Source organism: Mesoplodon mirus (genome assembly GCF_964341445.2).
Source record: "Mesoplodon mirus genome assembly, chromosome: 10".
NCBI lineage: Eukaryota > Metazoa > Chordata > Mammalia > Artiodactyla > Ziphiidae > Mesoplodon > Mesoplodon mirus.
In genome coordinates this window covers 9426884-9449133 of record NC_138986.1, presented here as the reverse complement: position 1 = coordinate 9449133, position 22250 = coordinate 9426884, and the positions used below count along the sequence as shown (strand labels likewise).

The window sequence follows — 22250 nt, the reverse complement described above, 5'->3', positions numbered from 1 at the left end:
CCCATGCACCTGCCCACCCATCCATCTGTCCATCCACTCATCCACCCATCCATCCAGCTCTCATCTGCATAGATTCATGGATTCCTATTTTATTCATCAGGTTATAATCCACTGCTGTCCTTACATTATTTATTTATTTTTTAACATCTTTATTGGAGTATAATTGCTTTACGATGGTGTGTTAGTTTCTGCTTTATAACAAAGTGAATCAGCTATACATATACATATGTCCCCATATCTCTTCCCTCTTGTGTCTCCCTCCCTCCCACCCTCCCTGTGTCCTTATATTATTCGATGTTCAGATTGTCCCAGATCTGTCCAGAGAGAGTCCCCTCAGGCAATAACAATAAGTAGTTTTAAGTTTGTTTTTTAAGCTTCCAGTGTCAAATAGGTAGTTCTAAACAATAAGGCAAAGTCGTTTGCAGGTAGTTATGACAGCTCAGATTTTAGGGGCAGTCAAGATCCCTGGAGTTGCAGAAGAGGCCGGAAGCGGTTTCTTTCTCCCGGTTGGCTTAGCCTCACCTCTGCACCACAGAAGGGTTTGTGGATCTGATGTGGGCCTCGTGGTCTTACCCTGAAGTTTGTCTTCTGTTTGTAGAAGAACCCAGCCCACGTGGTCCATGCTGCCGTTAGGACGGGGCTGAAGCAGAGCCAGACTCAGGCTGCAGGACCTGCGTTCAGGGCCCGGCCGTCCTGAGCTGTAAATGGGCCATGGAGGGGCCGAGTGGCTGCTGCTTGTGGCCTGGCTGGCAGCAAGAGGGCGAATGGGAAGGCCAGCGTGTACTGGGTTCGCAGGGCGGGAGGAGTCACCGGTGTCCTTTCTCTTTGATTTAGGTGGGTTCCCATCATCTGAGACTCAACAGAGGCTTGGAAGCCAACGCCCCTGCTTTCGACAGGTAGGTCGTCCGGCTGCATCCTAAGTCTGTTGTCCTTCCTCCCATCAGACAGTAGCACAGGAGCCAGGGTGCCATGGGAAACGGGAGACCCCAAATCTGGAATCTGAATCTGCCTTTTACTTTGGTTCTTTATACAAAAAGGCAGCTTACAAAATGGAATTTTTACTTGCTCTCAGTTTTCCCTGAAGGTTCATTCATAAATGCTCAGGTAACACTTTGCAATTATTTTATCTTATCAGTTCCTTCTGCATTGAAGCTTTATCTATTTGTCCTGGTTAATAAGGGATCATCTAAACTATAGGATATTTCTAAGCTGGTTTGTTTGTGTTTTTAAGGTAACATATTCCCAGGCTTTAAAAAGTCACAGTGTGGAAAGGTATAAAGGAAGAATTAGAAGTACCCTAACTCCCAATTCCCACTGTTAGTTTTCTACATATCGTTCTAGAAAAAATTCTGACTTATACATAGTTCTTTTTTTTTTTTTTTTTTTTTTTGCTTCATTGGGTCTTCATTGCTGCGCATGGGCTTTCTCTAGTTGAGGCAAGCGGGGGCTACTCTTAGTTGCGGTGTGCAGGCTTCTCATTGCAGTGGCTTCTCTTGTTGCGGAACACAGGCTCAAGGCGCACGGGCTTCAGTAGTTGTGGCGTGTGGGCTCAGTAGTTGTGGCTCGCAGGCTCAGTAGTCGTGATGCACGGGCTTAGTCACTCCACGGTATGTGGGATCTTCCCGGACCCAGGGATCGAACCCGTGTCCCCTGCATTGGCGGGCGGATTCTTAACCAATGTGCCACCAGGAAAGTCCCCATAGTTCATTTTTTAAAACACAAATTGGATCATTACACACTTACTGTTTTACAACTCGCTTAAGAAAAGCCATCGCTAACCTGAACTCTTGGTAATTTGTACTTGAAATAGTTAATAGCTTTTTAAAATATTTGTTTTTTTACTCTAAATGTTAATTTTAAAATAATCTTAATGGGTATAAAATACTTCTCAAAGTAATTTTTTTAAAATTTACTTTATTATTTATTTACTTTTGGCTGCGTTGGGTCTTCATTGCTGCATGCGGCTTTCTCTTGTTGAGGTGAGCAGGGGCTATTCTTCGTTGCGGTGTGCGGGCTTCCCATTGCAGTGGCTTCTCTTGCTGCGGAGCACGGGCTCTAGGTGCGCGGGCTTCAGTAGTTGTGGCTTGTGGGCTCTAGAGCGCAGGCTCAGTAGTTGTGATGCATGGGCTTAGTTGCTCCGCGGCATGTGGGATCTTCCCGGACCAGGGCTCGAACCTGTGTCCCCTGCATTGGCAGGTGGATTCTTAACCACTGTGCCACCAGGGAAGTCCTCAAAGTAATTTTTTTAAATGTTTGAATCATTCTAGCTGAAGCTTCATTTGGACTTTAAATTTGCTTGCAGCCTTCTTATTTACCTTAAGGTTGGTGACACCAGCCCACCTGTGCCCCCCTAATTAGCATGTTACACACAGGGCACACTCAGCGCTGAGCAGCTCAGACTCCCCACCTGAGCAGGGCCTGCTCTGTCTGCACCTGTCAGACCTCAGGCCAGGATGCACCTTCTCCGGGAAGGAGGAACCAAAAGAGCCGGAGGGGCCAGGCCACTGCATGTTATTTCTTCGGCACCTTCCCCCGGGGCTTCCACATAGCATGGCTCCAGGGGCCGTGCACAGCCTATGGCTGTGAGGAGGCCCTGATCTCCCAGATTTGATCCAGCCCTGCATCCTCCCCCTGGGAGGGACTGCAGACAGGACAGGGCTGCCAGGAGCATGGCCCTGGAGAATTCTTCGTGGGGGCGGAGCCCTCGGGCGGCTCGTCTTCCGCTGTCTGCAGAGGGACATAAACTTCCCACTTCAGGATCCATATTCCTCTATGCGGTGCTGTCCCTCCGAGTTAGTAAGAGAGTCCCTTTTTCTCTTATTGGGCTAAAAATGGTTCTTTTGTGATAATTAACTTTAAAAAAATTCCATTTATGAGACAAACGTGTTATTGTAGAAATTTGGAAAATACAAAAAATGTTTAAAGAAGGAAAGAACTTAAAATCACATAAAATTCTACCACTTTTAACACTGTGGTGTGTTATTTTTTTCTCGTTTTAGATGTTAAGATTGCAGTATTAAATTAATTTTACATTTGCTTTTTGCATTGTGTATTTTCCCTTTTAAAAAAACTACATTTAAATATTTCTAACAGTATTAAACTTATAAAGTTACTTTGCAAAAGCTGCTGGTAAAAGACAAATATTAGAGTCTCTCCCTGCTATTTCAATATCTGTATTTAAAAATAGTCTCTGGTATACAAAGAATTTTCCTAAAAACTGAAATTTCATTATACCTTCCGGTTGAGGTTAAACATCATGAAATGCAGCACTTAGATGAAAACATTGGGCCCTGAGGTTGATGCCTCTCCTACCAGTTTTTCTAGTTCTGAGAAGGTACCAAGTGAAGTGGATTAACTTCAGAGATACGTACGTCACAGTTATAAGGCTCTGTTAATGAAAGGCCAGATTAGCTGTTCTGGATCTAATGGAGGACTTTACAGAAAGTCCAGCATATCCTCCACCTGATACCACGTGTGTTTAGAAGTCTGATATGCTGTGTACTCTTGGCCAGTGCCTTTCGTGGGGAACAGCTCATCCAGAACCTCCAGTGCCTGGCAGGTCCCCTCGAGGGCGGGGCCGTCAGTGTGTGTCGCGGGGACATGGCATCACGCGCGGCCCTGCTCTGTTGCAGGCACATGGTGCTTCTCAAGGAGCAGTATGGGAAGCAAGTGGTCGTGAACCTGCTGGGGAGCAGAGGCGGAGAGGAGGTGCTCAACAGAGCCTTCAAGGTAACTGGCTTCCCCGCCTGGGGGGCAGGGAATGAGGGAGCCGAGGGGCCCCTGCTCAGGGCGGGCTTCCATGGGGACTGGGGACAACAGCCCTGCTTTCCCCATGCTGGGGGAGACTTTCTCCATCAGAGCTTCAGCATTAGGTGATTTGGGCTACTGACAAATGCAGTTTAATTTTTGTAAAGCAATGGTTGGGAGAATTTGCTCAAAATGAAAACAAAGCATCTCCCATCTCCAGTTGCATTTCCTCCACTGCTCCCCACTGGGGCATCGACCACTCGGGATGGCCAGGCCTTTCCCTGGCTCTCTTGGACGGACATACACGCGTGAATGCGCACACACACATGCACGTGCACACGTATGTTTGGGCTTCACCCCGCGCATCCCCGACCTGCTCAGGGAGCCGGAGTTCCCTCTTCCCTTGTTGGTCCGGCCCAGCTGCTGGCCAGCACCTTCTGGCACGTTCACACAGACACCCGCAGGGCACTTGTGCCTAAGTGGCTCTTCAGAGCCCCTGCTCGGTTTAAAGCAAGCAACCCTAGATAATGTCCTCCTGTGAACTTGGAGCCTTCAAGTCATCCATCCTTGTCTGGGCTGCCCCTGAAAGCTGCTTCCTGTGTCCAGCTTTCTGTGGGCTCCCCGCAGCGTCCGGCACACGTTCAAGGGAGATGCATGGAGAAACCCTGGACGAGGAGGGAGCAGTGAGCAAAAGACTCCGCCCACCTCGCCTGCATCTCTCCGTTCCTAGTGCTCCCACGTGTATTCAGTCTACTGTAGACTGAGCGGTGGGCTGTGGGCCTCCACAGTCCTTACCCAGCAGCCCATGTTCCCTGCTGAATGGGAAAAAAACCCTGTGGTTGTTCAGAGCTCAAGAAAGCCCCTTATGGAGAGAGTTTGAAGTCACACCTCACTTCACGGGAAGAGTGTTCCCTGTGGTCCTGGCCCCTGGCCAGTAGAAGCTGAATCCAGCTGGGTGCTCATTTCTCCCTGTTTAGGAAAGCCATGTGCTTGGAGCTGACTTTCTGGTGGCCAGTTTCACTTGGCCAGACCTGCTTTTCCTGTTTGGTTTGTTGCTATTGGCAACAAGCTCGAGAAGTATCTCCACTGCCACCCATCTGGGCAGCCGTGTTGGCAGCTTATTTTAAGGAAGAAGAAGGAAAAAAAAAAAACCCTCAAGAATTTTTCCCCTTTATGCCTTGATTCTGGGGAGAAGGTGTCCTCAGCACGCCCCCATCAGCTGGTGGGCCCCTGTGCTGGAAAGGCAGGAGATGACTGCAGGCCTCTGGCCCAGCAGGGGAGACCAGACTCCTAGGCAGGTAGGAGGTAAGAGGTGGACCTTACCTGGAGAGACCTGGGTCATGGTCCCAACTGGGGTATCACATAGAAGGAGCTCCCTCAGCCTGCCAGCTCTGCCATGCTGAGGTCCACGCACAGGCAGCCGGCGTGTGACCCGTGGTTATCAGGCCACAGGGGACCAGGCACTTGCTCCAGATCATGAAGCCACCAAGGGTGAATGCTTCAGCTTGGCTGACTACTTCCCAACAAGACCTTCTTGATGACGGCAGCTGTGCGTTGATTTGCATTCCAGCGCAGGAGGGATGGGCGCTCAGAGTCCTCGGGACCAGATGGCCCGAAGCCCTTCTAGTCCTTCAGAGTCACTAGACTCTGGCTGGGCCAATGCTGGACAAGTCTGACCTGAAGCCACACAGGAGGGTGTGGTTGGCGGTCTGAGGTTGGGTGCCCTGGGAAGGCAGTGGTTCATCCTTTGCCCCGGGGCTGCCTGGTGAGAGTGCTGAGGAGTTGCTGGCTGAGGCTTCTGGTGTGGAAGGCAGACTTCTGCCAGGGCACCACGCCTGCCCGGCACCCTGGCCGTGCTTCCTCACGTCTGGCTCCGCCTTCAGCTCACATGCTGGACCCGCGCCCGAGTGGGCCCTGAGCCCCTGTCTCCCCCTCCCTGGAGTTTCACTGGGCTGCGCCTCCCCTCACTGGGCGGCCTGGAGGACTTGCCGAGGTACTTGGCCGCTTCTGAGCACGCCCTCCCGGAGTCTTGGCTCTTCAGGATGGGACTGGTTACCAGGGCAACAGGAGCTGGATTATGAGCTCCGCAGCCTGCTGCGCTGCCCTGTACCTGGTGTGCCTGTGGCACGCGGGTGCCTGCAGAACAGAGCGGTCCTTCCCCGTGGGCATCCTCCAGAGAGCCCTCTGGGCAGTGATGTTGGTGCAGGGCCCTGGGCTGCCCCGGGGAGCCACGCCCACTCTGGCTGTCTTTTGTCCAAGGTGGACCTTCTGCCCTTTTGCAGGCGAGATGCTCTTTGTGGTTTTGTCCCCAGGGTGTTTGTTCTGTGCTGCCCGATCCGGGTCGGGGCTGGTAAAGAACCGGGTCCACCGTAAGCCTTCAAGCCAAGCCCTGCCCGGTGTCGAGTGACGCAGCTGGCCGCTCAGGTGCCCTGCCACCCTCTCCCTCCCCTTTCAGAAGCTGCTCTGGGCTTCTTGCCACGCCGGCGACACGCCTATGATCAACTTTGACTTCCATCAGTTTGCCAAAGGCGGGAAGCTAGAGAAATTGGAGAACCTGCTGAGGCCACAGTTGAAGCTGCACTGGGATGACTTTGATGTGTTCGCCAGGGGAAAGAACGTAAGTCCACGGTGAGTCTCGCCTGCGTCTCGTCCTCCTGCCGGGTGAGCTGCCGAGTGGCAGGGGCTCTGCCGGGAACGTTCCCTCCCTCGCTGCTCCTACGCTTGCAGTTTCTGGGGCCGCAGGCTCGCTGGTATCGGGCACCTTGGGTTCTGGCCTTCTCCTTTCCCTTCCCACAATCGGAGATGCTTGTGAATTTTGTGAGCAGATGATAAATCATGGTTTTCTGGCAAAATGTACTGATGGCGGGGACCGGGTTAAATGGTGGAGCCACGGTGACCGTATAACTTATCATCCGAGCTGTGATGAAAATTAGAAAGAGTGAAGGGGGGCAGCTGGCATAAACCCGATTGCCTAAGGGAACTGGGACGCGGATTCCCTGCCCAGAGCGGAGGAGAAGGAAGTCCAGTTTCCGCAAGTCAGTACAGTTAATGCTCATTATTCACAGATTCCATGTTTGCAGATTTGCCCACTTGCTAAAGTTTATTTGTGACCCCAAATCAAACTCTTGGAGCATTCACGGTCGTTCACCAGACCTGCCCAGAACAGTGAGAAATCCGAGGCGCCTGCCGTGCGTGTTCCCGGCGGAGGTGGAGCCAGGCCCCCGTTCGGCCTTCTTGTTCCAACTCACCCTGCAAACAGGTGTTCCCGTGCCGTCTGCTTGGTGCCACATTTTCGCTCTTTTGTGCATCTTGTCGGAGGTTTCACTATTTAAAATGCCCCCCAGGTGTGGTGCTAAGTGCTGTCCAGGGTCCTAAGCCCAAAAAGGGTGTGATGTGCCTCACGGAGAGAGTGCGTGTGTTCGAGAAGTTTCGTTCAGGCACGAGTTATAGCGCTGATGGCCAAGACTTGATTGTGGATGAATCAACAATATATATTAAAGTAGGTCTCTTTAAACAGAGACACACATAACACAAGGTTATATATTGATTAGTTGATGAAAATCCATGAACAGAGGCTCACGGGAACATAGGCCCCCAGGAGCAGTGACTCAGCGTTTGCTGCTTTGCTAACAGTTGGATTCGCTAACAGTTCACGAAACTTTCTAGAACGTAACCATGGTGATAACGGGATTTGACTGTCTTTGTGACGGCCCTGGTGTGCAGGCCGCCGAGAGCACGCTCTGGGCTCGGCCACCACTGCAGCAGTGCTGGGACCCACCGCGCCGTGTACCGTTGCGGAGCCTCCGCTAGGGTTTCCGTGGGAAAGACAAACAGCTTAGGATCCACCGGGCTGAGTAACTCTGGAGGCTTTGGGCCGCCCGGGTGGGCTCTACCAGGCAGCCTACCAGGGAGGAGGTGAGGGGTTCTTTCTCGGGACGAGGTTCCTTGGGGGCCTGCAGTCAGATGGGCCATTGTGCCATGGCCAGTGCTCCTTCCAGCAGCACTTGTAACTTGTGTGTGTTGTTTCCCGAAGTTTTCAGAAAGGCACTTTGCGGATGAACTGTCTCGACTGCCTGGACCGAACCAACACGGTGCAGAGCTTCATCGCCCTCGAGGTGTGTCTCTCGGGCCATCTGTGTCCTGTGCCTTCAGGGGGACGGGCTGGGCTCAGCACCCTGTCGGCAAGATGAGGGAGGTCTCACTGGGCTGACGTTCCCATTGAGGGGAGGGGACAGTGATGTGTCCGGCATCTAGAGAGTGGTCTCCCTGGGTAGCTGGCTTGCGATGCCGTGAGATGCCTTTGGCCTATCACAGGCACGCTTTCACACACTTTGGAATGCACCCCAGACATGGTAGCCCAAAGGTGCTACCGTGGCCCAAAGGAGAAACGGTAGCCGTGGGCAGTGATTATTGTGAATGTTCCCTTAGAGGAAGGCAGGGTGGAACCGCCTGAGATGAGGCTGGGTTTGAAGCCTGGGAGGGAGTTTGAAGCCTGTGGTCTGCTGCCTGGGTGGCCTCTCCTGGCTGACTGCCGGGAGGAGGAGTGGGGTCCGCGCCGCCTGCCATCCATCCCTTGCTGTCCTGTTTGCGGGTGGTATGGGGGAGGGAGGGGGGAGGGTGTCAGAGGAGGGCTGGGTGAAGTATAGATAAAGTTGGGTGAGCTGTAGAAGCCCCATTCTCTGCTGCGAGGGTGCCTTGTCCTCTGGGGGGCACAGAGTCACCCACGGCAACCCTCTGAGTAGGAACTCGCGGGGATGGCGCCTGGTGGTGTTCCCTGGGCGTCTGTGGGGCAGCTTCCGGGTGAGAAGTTGGTGACCACCGTCCCCTCGTCTCCCAGGTCCTCCACCTGCAGCTTGAGAGCCTAGGGCTGAATTCAAAGCCCATTGCCGACCGCTTCGTGGAGTCCTTCAAAGCCATGTGGTCTCTGAACGGGCACAGCCTGAGCAAGATGTTCACGGGCAGCCGGGCCCTGGAAGGGAAGGCCAAGGTAGGGGCAGGCCGCGGGGGACGGGGGGCAGGGGGTGCCCGTAGGGGCCCCTCTCACGGCCTGTCGTCCGGCCCGTGGCAGGTGGGGAAGCTGAAGGACGGGGCCCGGTCTGTGTCTCGCACAATCCAGTCCAACTTCTTCGACGGGGTGAAGCAGGAGGCCATCAAGCTGCTGCTGGTCGGGGACGTCTACACTGAAGAGTCTGCGGACAAAGGAAGGATGCTGCTGGACAACCAGGCCCTGCTGGGTGAGGGGCTCCCGCTCTGCCTGGGGAGGTGTCTGGCTGCCCTGCCATCCAGAGGGCGGTGGTTGGGGGTGCTAGCCAGCCTTCCCACCCCTCACGTCATCCCAGATGGTGGGTGGCAGGCGCCCCCTGAGCTGCAGGGCAGCAGGAGGGAGCTTCTGTGCTCAGATCTGACCCTTGACTGTTCTCAAAGTGTCCGTGTCTTTGAATGTTAACCCATCCAGGAATCCTTCTCAGCTTGAAAGTGTTCTTGGTCCCGTTGCCAACCCTCATTTGCGGGGAGTCTTCCATGAGGGTGGCCTCCTGTTTCTATTACGGCCCCAGCGTGATCAGTCTCATGGTCTAACCAGCTGATCTAAGCAGTTTGCCGCCGTGTTTCGTGTCTTAGGAGATGCTCAGCCGGGTGCAGCCACACGAGGAGGCAGAGGAGAGGCTCAGGAAAAGACAAAGTTAATACACTCACAGGTCTAGAAATGCCACTCGGGACCACATGGAAAACGCCAGGGTGGTCAGGAGCCAGAAGGGCACTTAGGCCACAGCCTTTATTGGGGTTTCCGTAGGGAAGGCTGGGCAAGGTGTAGGACTGGCTAGTTTGAGTAACCGTGGGGGCTTTGGGCCAGGGATGGGCTCTAGTTGGATGGGACCTGGTCCTAGGATGATTAAGGCAGAGGAACATCACCGCCGGGGTGTGCCGGCCAGAAGGAGGAGGTACGGCTCTGGGTGGCTTGTTTGCGTGTAACAGGCTCTGGCTGAGTCTGAGAGCTGACTTAGCCCCGGGAGGGGCAGTCTTTCTCCAGCCAGAAGGTCAGACACCACAATATACAGAAGATAAGAATGTGTCCGCAGTACCAGCTGTCACTGTGGTTCCCGGTGCTTTCTGGACTCACGTGAGAGCCCACTCTTCTACTTAATTTGCACCATTTCCAAACCGAGAGGCGGGGAGAAGTAGAGAGGGGTCCCCTGGGGTCAGAGTCGATGTCTTTGCGTGTTAACTCATCCAGGAATCTTTCTCAGCTTGAAAGGGGTGTCATTTGTGGCGAGTCTTCCATGAGGGTGGCCTCCTGTTTCTATTCTGGCCCCAGGACCCTGTAGAAATCTCCCAGGGATGAGGACACCTTCCACTCTCAGGGGCAAGACTGTCATGATTCCCTCAATAGCTAGAGGTTTCTTTTTTTCTTTCTTCTTTACTTGAGATATAGTTGATATATAGCATTACATTCGTTTCAGGTGTACAACATAATGATTTGATATTTGTATATGTTTCAAAATCGTCACCACAGAAAGTCTAGTTAACATCATCACCACACAGAGTTACAATTCTTTCTCTTGTGATGAGAACTTTTAAGAACTACTCTCGGGCTTCCCTGGTGGTGCAGTGGTTGAGAGTCCACCTGCCGATGCAGGGGACGCGGGTTCGTGCCCCGGTCCAGGAGGATCCCACATGCCGCGGAGCGGCTGGGCCCGTGAGCCATGGCCGCTGAGCCTGCACGTCCGGAGCCTGTGCTCCGCAACGGGAGAGGCCACAGCAGTGGGAGGCCCACGTACCGCAAAAAAAAAAAAAGAACTACTCTCTTAACACCTTTCAAATATACAACACAGTATTGTTAACTGTAGTCACCACGCTGTACATTATATTCCCAGGACTTATTTAACAGGAAGTTTCTACCTTTTGACCACCTTCACCCACCTCGCCACACCCACAGCCCAACTTCTGACAACTGTTCTCTGCATCTATGAGTTCATTGTGTGTGTGTGTGTGTGTAAGAGTCCACATATAAGTGAGCTAGAGGTTTCTTTGGGAAAATTTTAGTGGCATCTTATCCCGCAGAGCCTGTAAACATTAGAGGGCTCATGGAAAAGAAGGAGAGACCCAGCATTTTTCCTTATAAAAATGTATAACTCTTGGTTTAGAAATTTTGGGTGTTTTTGAAAAATTAGTTTGCCCATGCTTAAAATGACTTCTTACCCCTTTTCTACTTTTTTTCTTCCATCATTGGGGGGAACTCCTATTTGGCTTCTGGTAGCCAAGGTGACATTTTGTCAGCCCTGGAAACAAGGCCCACTCATTAATGTGGAAAGAAGCTCTGAGTAGTACAGTGAGTCTTATCTTATTTCATAGCAAAGTAAATGTGATGGATATTTAGGCTGAGTCCCTAGTTTAAAAAATGGACTATGTTTTGGCTTCTCTAGAGGATGGACTTGGCTCAGAGGAATGATTTCTTAAAGGCTTAAGTCTGAGGTAAAACAAAATATTTCAGGCATGCAGATTGGTAGGTGGAAAATGCAAAAATGGGTGTCAGACCTTTAAAGTTCCGTGTGTATATATTTAATATGGAAAGTTGCAGTGTCCCCTTGATTAAATTCCCAAGTAATCGTGGCGTGACCACCGAAGATGAGATTCCCTGTGATCTGATGTCACAGCCTCTGTGGCTCTGTTGCGGGAAGGGTGCGGAGGGGACATTAGGGCAGAAGTGCCACAGGAAAGTGTTCGTGGGTGGTTTTTAGCCTCTTAGCACCTTTATAAGGAGCATCCACTGGTCCATATAGATGGGATTGTGCATCCCCCTCTGACAGAGAGCCTGGCCGTGTTTCTGGGGGGGGGTGCATGGGGATTGGGGTGCAAACATGGCCTTTCTGTGCCCCCAGCAGTGACTCCCAGGATCCTGCGAGCCATGTCGGAGCGCCAGTCGGAGTTCACAAATTTCAAGCCGGTGCGCGTCGCCGTGGGCACCTGGAACGTGAATGGAGGGAAGCAGTTCAGGAGCAACCTGCTGGGCACTGCCGAGCTGGCTGACTGGCTGCTGGACGCGCCCGTGTTTTCCGGAGTCTCTGGATCCCAGGGTGAGTGTGGCCGGGACAGGCAGGTGCAGACCCCCAGCCCTGTCCGCCGTCTCGCCTCGTCCGCAGGTGGACTTGGGAAGTTGGGTATTTGGCCTTCTTGCTCCTTGGAATGTTTAGAAAGCTCCGTGGAAGGTTAGACCACAGACACGTGTTTTTTTTTTTTTTTTTTTGGCCGCGGCTTGCGGGATCTTAGTTCCCCGACCAGGGATCGAACCCAGGCCCTCGGCAGCGAAAGTGTGGAGTCCTAACCACTGGACCGCCAGGGAATTCCCTGTCTACCTTTTAAGAATAAAACAATTCCAAGGTTGATACCTCACCTTTTGTCTTATATCGTGCAAGGTAATATTTAATGGCCTGAGAACTCAGGACTGGAACACGTACTTTTTCTCCAGTCAGCGTTTATGTAGGGGCTTTGCTTTTTCCCTCTCACTTGGATTCTGGAAAGACTCGTGGTCCGGTTCCCTGCCTGTTGACATGCGGCAGAGGGCGGGGCCAGCTCTGCTTATGTACCTTGATCAACAGCTGTCCGGGACTGGTGCCCAGAGCCCCGTCCCCGCTCTGTGTGCACTGTCCGCATGTGGCAGGGGGTTGGGGGCCGGGTAGCTTGAGTACCTTGTTCGGAGTCGCTGGGATGCCTCAGGCAGCTGAGCGTCAGGACACATCTGGAGGCAGGCAGCAGGTGGCTTCAGGGCTTCTATTAACCTAAGCTTCCCTGTTAAAAGGGGCAAAGAGAGAACGGGATGCCCAACACGTCTGCTCGCTGTGCTCCCTGTAAAACGGGCATGTCTGGGGCAGATTTCATCAGAGCGGGTCCCAAGCAGGGCTGGATGTCCTCTTTGACTACCAGAACAACAGTGCCCTGGGACAGGACCACGGTCAGACATGATCTCGGCAAGGCTGGCCCAGCGCTGTGAAAAGTACTGAGGGATACAAACAAGTATGAGCCAGTGCTGCCCCCTGGCAACTTAGGGTCTGGTTGGGGGGCGGGGGGTCTGTTGCGTGTGGAAGTTACCGGTCCAGGCACTCTACACGTGTTCTCCGATTTACGCTTTACGACCACCCTGGGAGGTGGCCGCTACCGTCCCTTTTGCAGAGCAAGCAGCAGAGTTTGGAGAGGTTAGTGACGTTTCCAGGATGTAGCCGGGGAAGAGCCGTGGGTGCAGTGGGAGCTGGAGGGAGGTGGGTGCGTGGAGCTCACCACGTGGTCTGCAGGGGCCACCAGGCCGTGGGCCAGCACAAGCCTCCATGGGTCTGACTTCCCTCGTCTTCTGCTTGTTCTGCAGATGACTGCAGCCCAGCTGACATGTTTGCCGTGGGGTTTGAAGAGATGGTGGAACTGAGCGCAGGGAACATCGTCAACGCCAGGTAGGCGGCCAGGCGTGGAGGGGTGGGATCCTGAGCCGGGAGCCTCTGCACTTCTGACTGTGCTCCCGCTGCGTCCTCACGGACATACGCCTCTCCCTTCCTCTCTCTTTGCTGATTAAGGAAATAGAAGGAAGGGTGGGTTAGGCTCTGTGCTCCATGGGTGCTGCGAGCTGGCGTGTGTGAGCCCCGAGGGCATGGGCCGGGCTGGGCGGCGGCTGACTCACGTTTCCTGTGTGCGAGTGTAAGAAAGAAAGAAAGGAAAGAAAACCACTGGATTAACATTTGGTGCGAGGTCAGCTGGGCTGTTTCTTTCCTGGTCCATTTCAAGGCACTTTCTGAACAAATAATAAAACCTGGTTCTATGGAGGTCTTATGAGCAGGGCCCTGTGCTGGGGTTCAGGTGGCAGGGGTTGGGTGGGGCACGTGTTTGGTGTGTACAACACAACCAGAAATACGCGGATAGCCCATTGCAGGGATTAAGGCTCACATGGCACTAATGCAGGAGCGCAGGCAGCGTGACGTCAATAAAGAACCAACTCAGGGCGAGAGGAGTTGATAGGAGGGAGAGCCTGCTTCCAGCTCACGCTAAACAGCATCATCCTCTTCTCCAGTACCACCAACAGGAAGATGTGGGGTGAGCAGCTTCAGAAAGCCATCTCACGCTCCCATAGGTATATTCTCTTGACTTCGGCACAGCTGGTCGGCGTCTGTCTTTATATCTTTGTACGTCCGTACCACGTCCCCTTCATCAGGTAAGAACATTTGGCTTACGAACATCTGGGGGAACACGGGATTGTTGGATTCTGACTTCCTTCCCCCCACCCCCTTCCTGCAACAGGAATCGGGACCTGCCATTATTTTAGATAAATGGAACAAAACCCCCAAGGAAAAACCAAGCTGAATAGAATATTGTGTAGCATTTAAAAAGCCACAGTGGGAACCTTCTAGCTCAGGAAGCTGGACCCTTTTAGAAAGAGTGTTTCATGATCGTTGTCACCCAGGCTCAGTTTTGCACAAGGAAAAGGATTCCTTGCTGAAATGTAAGACAGGAAACCTCTGACCAAGAGCTGGGTAACTCATCAGGAAATGCCAATTCTTTTGTCTCTTTTTAAAAGAATTCTAAATAAGATGTGTGGGCAGAAGGCCTCTACCAATGTCACCCCATTGTGGGGTCTCCAAAGAGACAGCTTGTGAATGTCAGAAAGGGAAAAAGCTTAGGAAAAGCGTGTCTGTGTGTGTGTGCATGTGTGTGTGCATGTGTGCGTGCATGGGGGTTTTAAGGTTTGGGAGGAACACCGTGTCATTGCTCCCTGGTCTCATTCACGTTGTCGGAATGTCCTCTGGTCTTTCTCTTTGCCGATACCAGACAAAGAGATACTTGGAGAGCAAGACTGCGCTCTGTGCTCATAATCCTCTTCTATGACCTTTGGGAAATGTTAAAGTCTTTGTCCCCCAGTTGTTTGCTGCAACAGTCTGGCAGTGTCCACAGTGAGTGGGTAAAAGTCAGTCACGGTCAGAGTAAAGGTGAGGTTAGGGTAGAGGTCAGAGATAGAACATGATGCTGAGGGGCTCCGGATTTCCCAGGTGCCAACTAAGGCCCCAACACCTGTGTCCCTTTAGCCTCAAGCTCGCACACTGTTGGCAGGTTCTCCCCATACCTTGTCTGTTGGGTGACAGTCCCAGGGAGCAGGTGGAGGCTTCGGCCCCTGGTCCTGTGGACCTACGCACTCACCTGTGTGCATTGTAAGTTGGCATTTTAATGCCAGGCGTCTGCTTGGAGACCACCCGCCCAGCCCAGCATAGATAACTGGATGGTTCCTGTTTTCTAAAATGTGTTGATCACCTGATGGCACCCCCTGTACTTTGCAGAAGAGCCGTGTGGGATGGGGTTGGGGGCGGGGAACTCCATGCTGCTTCTGCCGCAGCAGCGAGACCGGCAGCGGAGGGCCGGGGTGGAGGTGATTCAGCTCCATGCTGCTTTGTGGGGTGCTTATGTGAGCACCTCGGGGCTGGGGCCGTGGAGAGGATGCTCCAGCCCCTCCCACGGGGCAGCTGCCCACGATGAGAGGAGGGTCAGGAGTGATGCGGAGCTGATGGCAGTCCCGCTGTCCCTGTGCGGCTTGGCTGCTGAAGATGGGATGAACCAGCCTCTGAGCTGATGCTTTTGAGGCTCTCAGATCCGCAGGCCTTGCGCTGCCGCCTGGATCTTCTGTGTAGCAAAGCTGCTCGTGCTTTTCCTTCGGAGCCACTGAGAGGCCCCCCGCGTGTGCATTCTCTGTTCCAGGGACGTGGCGATTGACACAGTGAAGACGGGCATGGGGGGAAAGGCGGGGAACAAGGGCGCCGTGGCCATCCGCTTCCAGTTCCACAGCAGCAGCTTCTGCTTCATATGCAGCCACCTGACGGCCGGGCAGTCCCAGGTGAAGGAGAGGAACGAGGACTACAGGGAGATCACCCAGAGGCTGAGCTTCCCGATGGTGAGCAGCGAGGCAGTGGCGTGCGAGGCCCCCCTGCCCGGGTCAGCCCCACACACGGTTTTCTGAGCTGCTGATATGGGCAGGCGGTGGCGATACGACCGTAGGAGGGCCCCTGCCCCTGGGGGCTCAGCACTGGTGGCGGGGAAATGACCAGGGGGCTGCAGTAGCGGTGAGCAGGGAGTCCGGCCCAGGAGTATTCTGCCTCCTGTATCTCTGTGCGTTTCCTGAATGTCCTGATGTGCCCTGCGTTTTCTTATTCTAATTCAACTGTACGGAATGGGGAAAGAAAACCAGTGCGTCCATTCTTTGTCCAAGTTGGTGAAGAACATTTGAATCCAACCAGTATAAGACTTGGTTTTCTTGAGACTCACACATACATTCCGTTGTGGCTCAGAAGAGAATACACGTTTCTGAAACCAGTGACTTCTTGGCTCAGGAGCTCTGGATCCTGGTATGGTCTTGCGGTTGCCAATACTGTGCGTCGTGCCGCCCTCTAGTGGTGGTCCAGAGGTTTTCATTCTGAAACCGGGGGATCTTTTCGAATTCAGATTGGAATGTTTTCCTTTCTGTGCAAAGATGATGGTCCCGCACACCTTCAGCCTGGTGCAGGCACCTGTTTCCCAGCAGTGAGGGTAGACTTTAGCCGTCCCTGCCACACATTCTGCTCGTGCCTGAGACAAGGTTGGCTGGGTCACGGAGCTCTTCCATGTGAGGCCAGGTCCCTTAAAACTGACATCCTGTTCACTGGGCTGCCCTCGAGGCAAAAATTCCTTAGTTTTCATTAAGAAGTGCTGTAATCCTTGTTGGAGTTTTTATTTCTTGGATTAAAAAATAAATGAGTGGGGAAATTTGCAATTGTCGTTTTCCAGATTATGTAGGGCTAATATTTTCTTTGTGGGTCTATGTAGTTAAAAAAGAAAAGTCCAACCCTTCTCACTTAAAAAGTGCTGTTTCAAAGTAGCAAACATGGGACACATTTAAAATAATTAAAGGGTTTATACTACAGCTCATTTCAACAGAAATATTGACGGTACCTATAAGTTAATACTCTGTACCTGTTCAGTAGAGTAGCCACTAGCCACAAGTAGCTATTTAAATGTAAAATAACTAACATTAAATAAAACTAAAAATCCCTGGGTCACACTGGCCACATTTCAGGTGTTCGATGGCTACGTGTGGCTGGTGGCTCCTGTTTTGGACAGCACGGGTAGAGAACACTTCCATCACCACGGAGTGCTCTATTAGGCAGTGCTGCTCTGCACATTTATTTGGCTGTGACAAGTTCAGCCCTTTGTATAACGGAAGCAGATTTTGGAGCTTGGCAGATCTGAGTTCATGTCTTTCTCATGTTCTAGCGGTGTACCCTTCAGCAAAGTGTCTGAACATTGTTTTTTAATCTGTCAGAGAGCCCTTCGTGTGTGCTTCACAGGGCTGCCGGGAGCACAGTGTGCCCCAGGACAGAGCCCAGCATTGCAGACAGCTGATACCATGTTGCTATTGTTGTGATTCCTGGGGAAGGGAGGGGAAGATGCCACAGCTCTCCAGGGCTGCCCTGGGCGAGATGGGGGAGGGGGAGCGAGAGAGGTGGAGGATCACAGGATGAAAGTGTATGAAATCCGCCAGGTTTTACGAAGTTGTGTGTCCTGAGCATTTATACTTATTTTCTTAAACCTCATTCTCATAACACTGAATGGGCAATTCTTCTTAGGATACAGACATAACAAAGCAGGGGTACATCCTGATGGCTGAGATCCACTCGGCAGAGTAAATACCAATATTGGTAGTCATGCTCCCTCTGTTAGAGTTGGAGCTTTCTCCAAACCACTCGAAAACACTTCAAAATTTGAAAATTAAGCCATGTGAAAGTGCCTCAGTAAGTTTATGGGATTAGTGAAAAATGAGATGCTCTAGCAGACTTTTCTTCGTAAGTAACATTTTAAGAAAAACACATCTGCTTATCATCTGTACGGTGAGTTTAGTTTTCTCCCTTCTCCCACCTTCCTTGCAATGGGCCGAATCATCTTTTTTTTTTTTTTTTTTTTTTTATGACTTAGGGAAGAAACATTTTTTCTCACGATTATGTGTTTTGGTGCGGCGATTTCAACTACCGCATTGATCTCACTTACGAAGAAGTCTTCTATTTTGTTAAACGCCAAGACTGGAAGAAGCTCCTGGAATTTGATCAGCTACAGCTACAGAAATCAAGTGGAAAAGTAAGTTGTGCTTTTAAAATAGTTTTTAACACCTGCTCCAACATGGAATAGCTTCTGCTAAATGTACACGCTAGCATTCGCGAATTAAGCTTCATGCGTGAATTTAACTGATTCTGATAATGGTAAGAAAAAGGTGTCTGGCGTAAGAAGTTAGAGAAACGTGAGCGTCCATCTGCACTCACGTCCTGTTCCTCCTTTCGGTGGCCACGGTCAGGATCTGTGTCTTCTCATGCCCAGAGGGGCCATTGCTCTATGAAAGGACACTGGACACACGTAAGCCACCGCAGGAGCTCAGGGCGACAGGAGCCTCTCTGCCACGCTCTGTGGTTGGAGGGGGGGGTCAGCTATCCCTTCCTCCTTCGCACAAGCTGAGTCCAAGCTGCTTCAGACAGCCCCATGTCAGCATCTGAGCACATGGCCGGTGAGGCTGGTGGGTGTGATGTACACAGTCCACGTACCCTGCACTCAGGGTGATGCTCGTAGGGACGGCTGTGTGTCAGGTACACTAAACCAGCAAGTGACATGCTAGATTCTGCTCAAAACATTTTATTTTGGTGATATCTCTGTTTCTTGTTAGTGAACATACTAACAAATGAATTAATTTAATACACTAACAAGATCTAATACACTTTACACGCCAATTTGTACACATAATCCTCAAGACCATCCTACAGATTAGGTATTACACCCATTTTGTAGATAAGAAGACTGAGGCCAAGGTCAAACACTGTGTCCAAGGTCACATAGTCAGTAAACAGAGGCATGACAGAGCCCAAGACTGTCATGCTCCCGATGAGACTTCCCCTCCCTGACCTGGTGTGGTCTTGTAGTGCCTCCTTAGGCCATGATGTAATAGGGAGGATTCAGCCATAGTATCTGTCCTCACTTCTTCAGGGTCACACTCGCTGGCCTCCACATGACTCAGAATTTATCTTCTCTCCCACCTGAAACTATTTGTTGTTTTGGTGCCTGTTTGCTTCCTAGCAGGACAGGCTGAGGGGAGGGAGGCACAGCTAAATTCCATTTCCCTGGTGAAAATGCAGCGGGTTAGATGGTGCAGGCAGGGAGGTTAAGGCTCCCCCTGCAGTGAGATCTGGATGTGCCTCGAGGTTTCCTGTCGTCCTCCCTCAGTGACATGGGTCTCTGGAGGTGGCCAGAGGGCAGAGTAGCCACACCACTCCTTCCTGCAAAGGGTCTTTCTTCCTTCCTCCTGTCGATATTCTCCACATCCTTCCCCTCCGGCGCTGAGTGACTGTCTGTTCCTGGGTCTTCCCGAAGCATCAGGGCTGGACCAGGGCTAAGTGAAGACGGAGGAGGGCCGGACTTCAGTTCTGGGCTGCTTTTTACCCAATTGCTTTTGTTAACAAATATGGATGAAGGCCTTGCCGGGGCTGGGCCAGGCGTTCCCCTCGGCCTGTGCCTGTCAGTGTCACCCGGGCGCTGACAAGCAGGCGTGTGACAGATCGGGTGCTGAGGTTGGGGGGAGACCCAATGGTGTGTAAGTCAGCAGAGCAAAGTGACAATCATCATTTTTTTTTGCCAATTAAAAGGCACATATATGTCCAGTTTTTGACATATTTGCAAATATGATACAGCTTCTGTTACTTTAGGAATAAAAAACACTCTGGAACGTGCCTTCTATTTGCATGTAATGTACACGATCTAGGAGAACTAAGATGATCCTGTGACTTCTTCTCCCAACAGATTTTTAAAGACTTTCACGAAGGCACCATTGACTTTGGACCCACCTACAAGTATGATGTTGGCTCTGCTGCCTATGACACAAGTGACAAATGCCGCACCCCGGCTTGGACGGACAGGGTCCTGTGGTGGAGGAAGAGGCATCCTTTTGACAGAACAGGTGCCTGAGATGTGTGCGCTTTCAGAGCTGGAAGAGGGCAAGTGATCAGTACCATAGAAGGAAGATCAATTTTCTATAGTCCAGCACTCTTTGTTATATAAATAACAATTCTCTTGATAACCCAGAACTACTCAAAAGTCATCCCAGATGTTAGCCCTAAGCTTTGGGAGTTGTATTTTGGGGGAGCTCCCCTCTGGCTTCTTTCTAGAGACTCTGCTCCTGGCTCCCCCAATCCCTGCCTCACGGCTGTCCCCCTACACCACCCTGCCACCTTTTGTTCCCGGCAGGGATGAGGAGAGAGGCTACAGCTCTTCCTCTCTGGCGCTTCTGCCTCTCACACTCATGCCTTTTTTCCAGCCCTTTTGTTCAGCCGAACTCTTATCTGCTTAAAGCCCCAATTCCAAATCAAATATGAGCAAGACCCAGGAAAGATGAGAGTTTTGTTTTGTTTTTGTTTTTTTTTAATCAATTAGTGGTCTATCATGTTTTGAACAGTTATTGATACCCAGCTAGGAAGTGCAGTTTGTTTAAAATTCGAATGCCTATAAACTAACACATAAACAACTAAGCTTTTCTGGTGAGACGGATGCTGAGATTTCAAAGCCCAGAAATCTCACCTGCAGATTGAGAAGATGCATTTTTGTTCAGATCACTTTTGTGGACATCTATGCAAGAGGCCGGATGCCTTCAGGTTCTTAGTCTCTGCATCTCCTGCTGTACGAAGAGCTGCAGGTCTCCTGTTTCCCATGGGCCTGAGGCAGAATCCCTGCAGCAGCGATTTCTGTGTTCTCACCCAGTTTGCCCGCTGGGGAGGAGTTTTTACCCCAGGTCCCAAGGCCACTTTGACAGGGTTTCAAGCCCAGGGGGTTAGAACGACTGAGTCTGAGACAGGAGGTGGTCCGGGATGCAGCTCCCTGGTGCACGTGTCTGTAATCGGCAATCATGAATGTTGATACAATTTTGTGTTGTATGTGTGTCTCTTGATTGGAATCCCCGTGAGTAGCTGGAGAGCTCAACCTTCTAGACAATGATCTGGACGCTGACACCAAAGTCAGACATGCCTGGTCTCCTGGTGCCCTCAAGTATTACGGCCGAGCAGAGCTGCAAGCGTCTGACCACAGGTATGGTCCTGGCTGCCGTGGGCACATCCTCTGCTGAGGAAGGCAGGGTTGGCTGCTCCCCGCAGAGAACGGACCTGCCTTCCCCATCCGAATGCGTGTGTGACACACAGTAAAGAGCAGAGAACAGTATGACAAGTAGCTGTGTACTTGCCACTAAGAATTAATCACTGTTAACATTTTGTCATTTCTCCATGTCACAGGTAACATCGTTTATGAAAATTGCAAAGACACAACCTGTGGTATTCTATGTCTTTTAAATTCTGATACATTATGTCATTGTGCAACTTGCTTTATTTGTTACTTACCATTTTTGAGATACAGTCACGTCATTATTAGGGATCTGACTCTTCCATTTGTAATCGCTGTCCGGTATTCCGCTAAATATATCCACGCAATTTACCCGTTCATCTACCGATGAATATTTTTTCCAGTGTTTCATTGTTGCAAACACCATAAGGTTTTACAGTGTTGCATTCAGGGTTTTTGATGCTCTGAGCTGTTGCTTTGGCCTAGTGCGTTGTGGATTAAGGGTGGAGCACAGCAGCAGAGGCCTGTCAGCTCGGCGCGCACCGGGACTGGCCTCAGAGGGAGGTTATTCTTGTAGAACATCTTTAAAGACAGAAGATGGCATTTGACCTTCCCACGGCTGCTACCAAAACTATCATGTCCGTTTCAACTTTTACAAGAAAAGAAATTAAGAAAGAGAGTTGGTGGTGAGCGATTGGTCAACCACTAGGTCGAAATCTTTCGATGCTTCTGATTTCTTGAGAAAGCTGCTGTGGCAAATACATACCTAGAAGTGAGCGTGGGGACATCTACAGATGGATGACTTTCAGGTTTGCTAGTTCAGTGAGTATATTTAGAAGCATTCCTTTAACCAGTATTTATTGGGGGGGCCTTATATTGATATATAGGCCCTGTTCCTGGCGCTGAGGATAAGCAGTGAACAAAACAGGGGATACCATCACGCGCTCAAGGAATTTTCTAGTGAGGACAGACAGACAAGAAACAGAAGTGCCATGAATGAAAAAAAAAGTAGTGGCTGGGGTCAGTCAAGGGGTTGGTGCTATTATATACCCAGTGTTCAGGGAAGGTGCCTCTGGTGACCTTGGAGCCGAGACCTGAAGGAAAGGAGAGTGTGAGCCATGTGGGTATCAGGGAGAGAGCATTCCAGAGCAGGAGTGTGGAGTGAACATCTAGGAGTTCGGAGAATAGAGAGGCTGGAGGGGGGAAGGGTCACAGGAAACGAGGTGAGATGAGCAGGAATCAGCCGCGTGGAACCCTGTGGGCCGTAAAAAGGACGTTGGGTTTCGCTGTGAGCACCGTGGCATTGCGTGGCCAGGTTAGAACAGAGTCACCTGAAGAAACTCCAGCGGGGCCAGCGTGGAAGGAGG

At 51.4% G+C, this 22250-nt stretch overlaps 1 protein-coding gene across 5 annotated transcripts in view; it reads left to right on the top strand.

Annotated features, from left to right (window-relative positions):
* The window catches only part of SYNJ2 (synaptojanin 2), a 98479-nt gene that overhangs the window by 61925 nt on the left and 14304 nt on the right, over nt 1–22250 (top strand). For 2 of the 5 annotated variants that reach the window (XM_082634374.1, XM_082634378.1), the window contains 13 exons: nt 835–896; nt 3633–3729; nt 6203–6375; nt 7781–7862; nt 8585–8734; nt 8816–8981; nt 11625–11819; nt 13103–13184; nt 13796–13936; nt 15469–15661; nt 17716–17874; nt 19579–19735; nt 20739–20856. In XM_082634374.1, coding sequence (XP_082490500.1) covers nt 835–896; nt 3633–3729; nt 6203–6375; nt 7781–7862; nt 8585–8734; nt 8816–8981; nt 11625–11819; nt 13103–13184; nt 13796–13936; nt 15469–15661; nt 17716–17874; nt 19579–19735; nt 20739–20856 — 1775 coding nt within the window. The remainder of the gene's footprint in view (nt 1–834; nt 897–3632; nt 3730–6202; nt 6376–7780; nt 7863–8584; nt 8735–8815; nt 8982–11624; nt 11820–13102; nt 13185–13795; nt 13937–15468; nt 15662–17715; nt 17875–19578; nt 19736–20738; nt 20857–22250) is intronic. The other 3 variants (XM_082634376.1, XM_082634375.1, XM_082634377.1) reach the window with 3 other exon arrangements.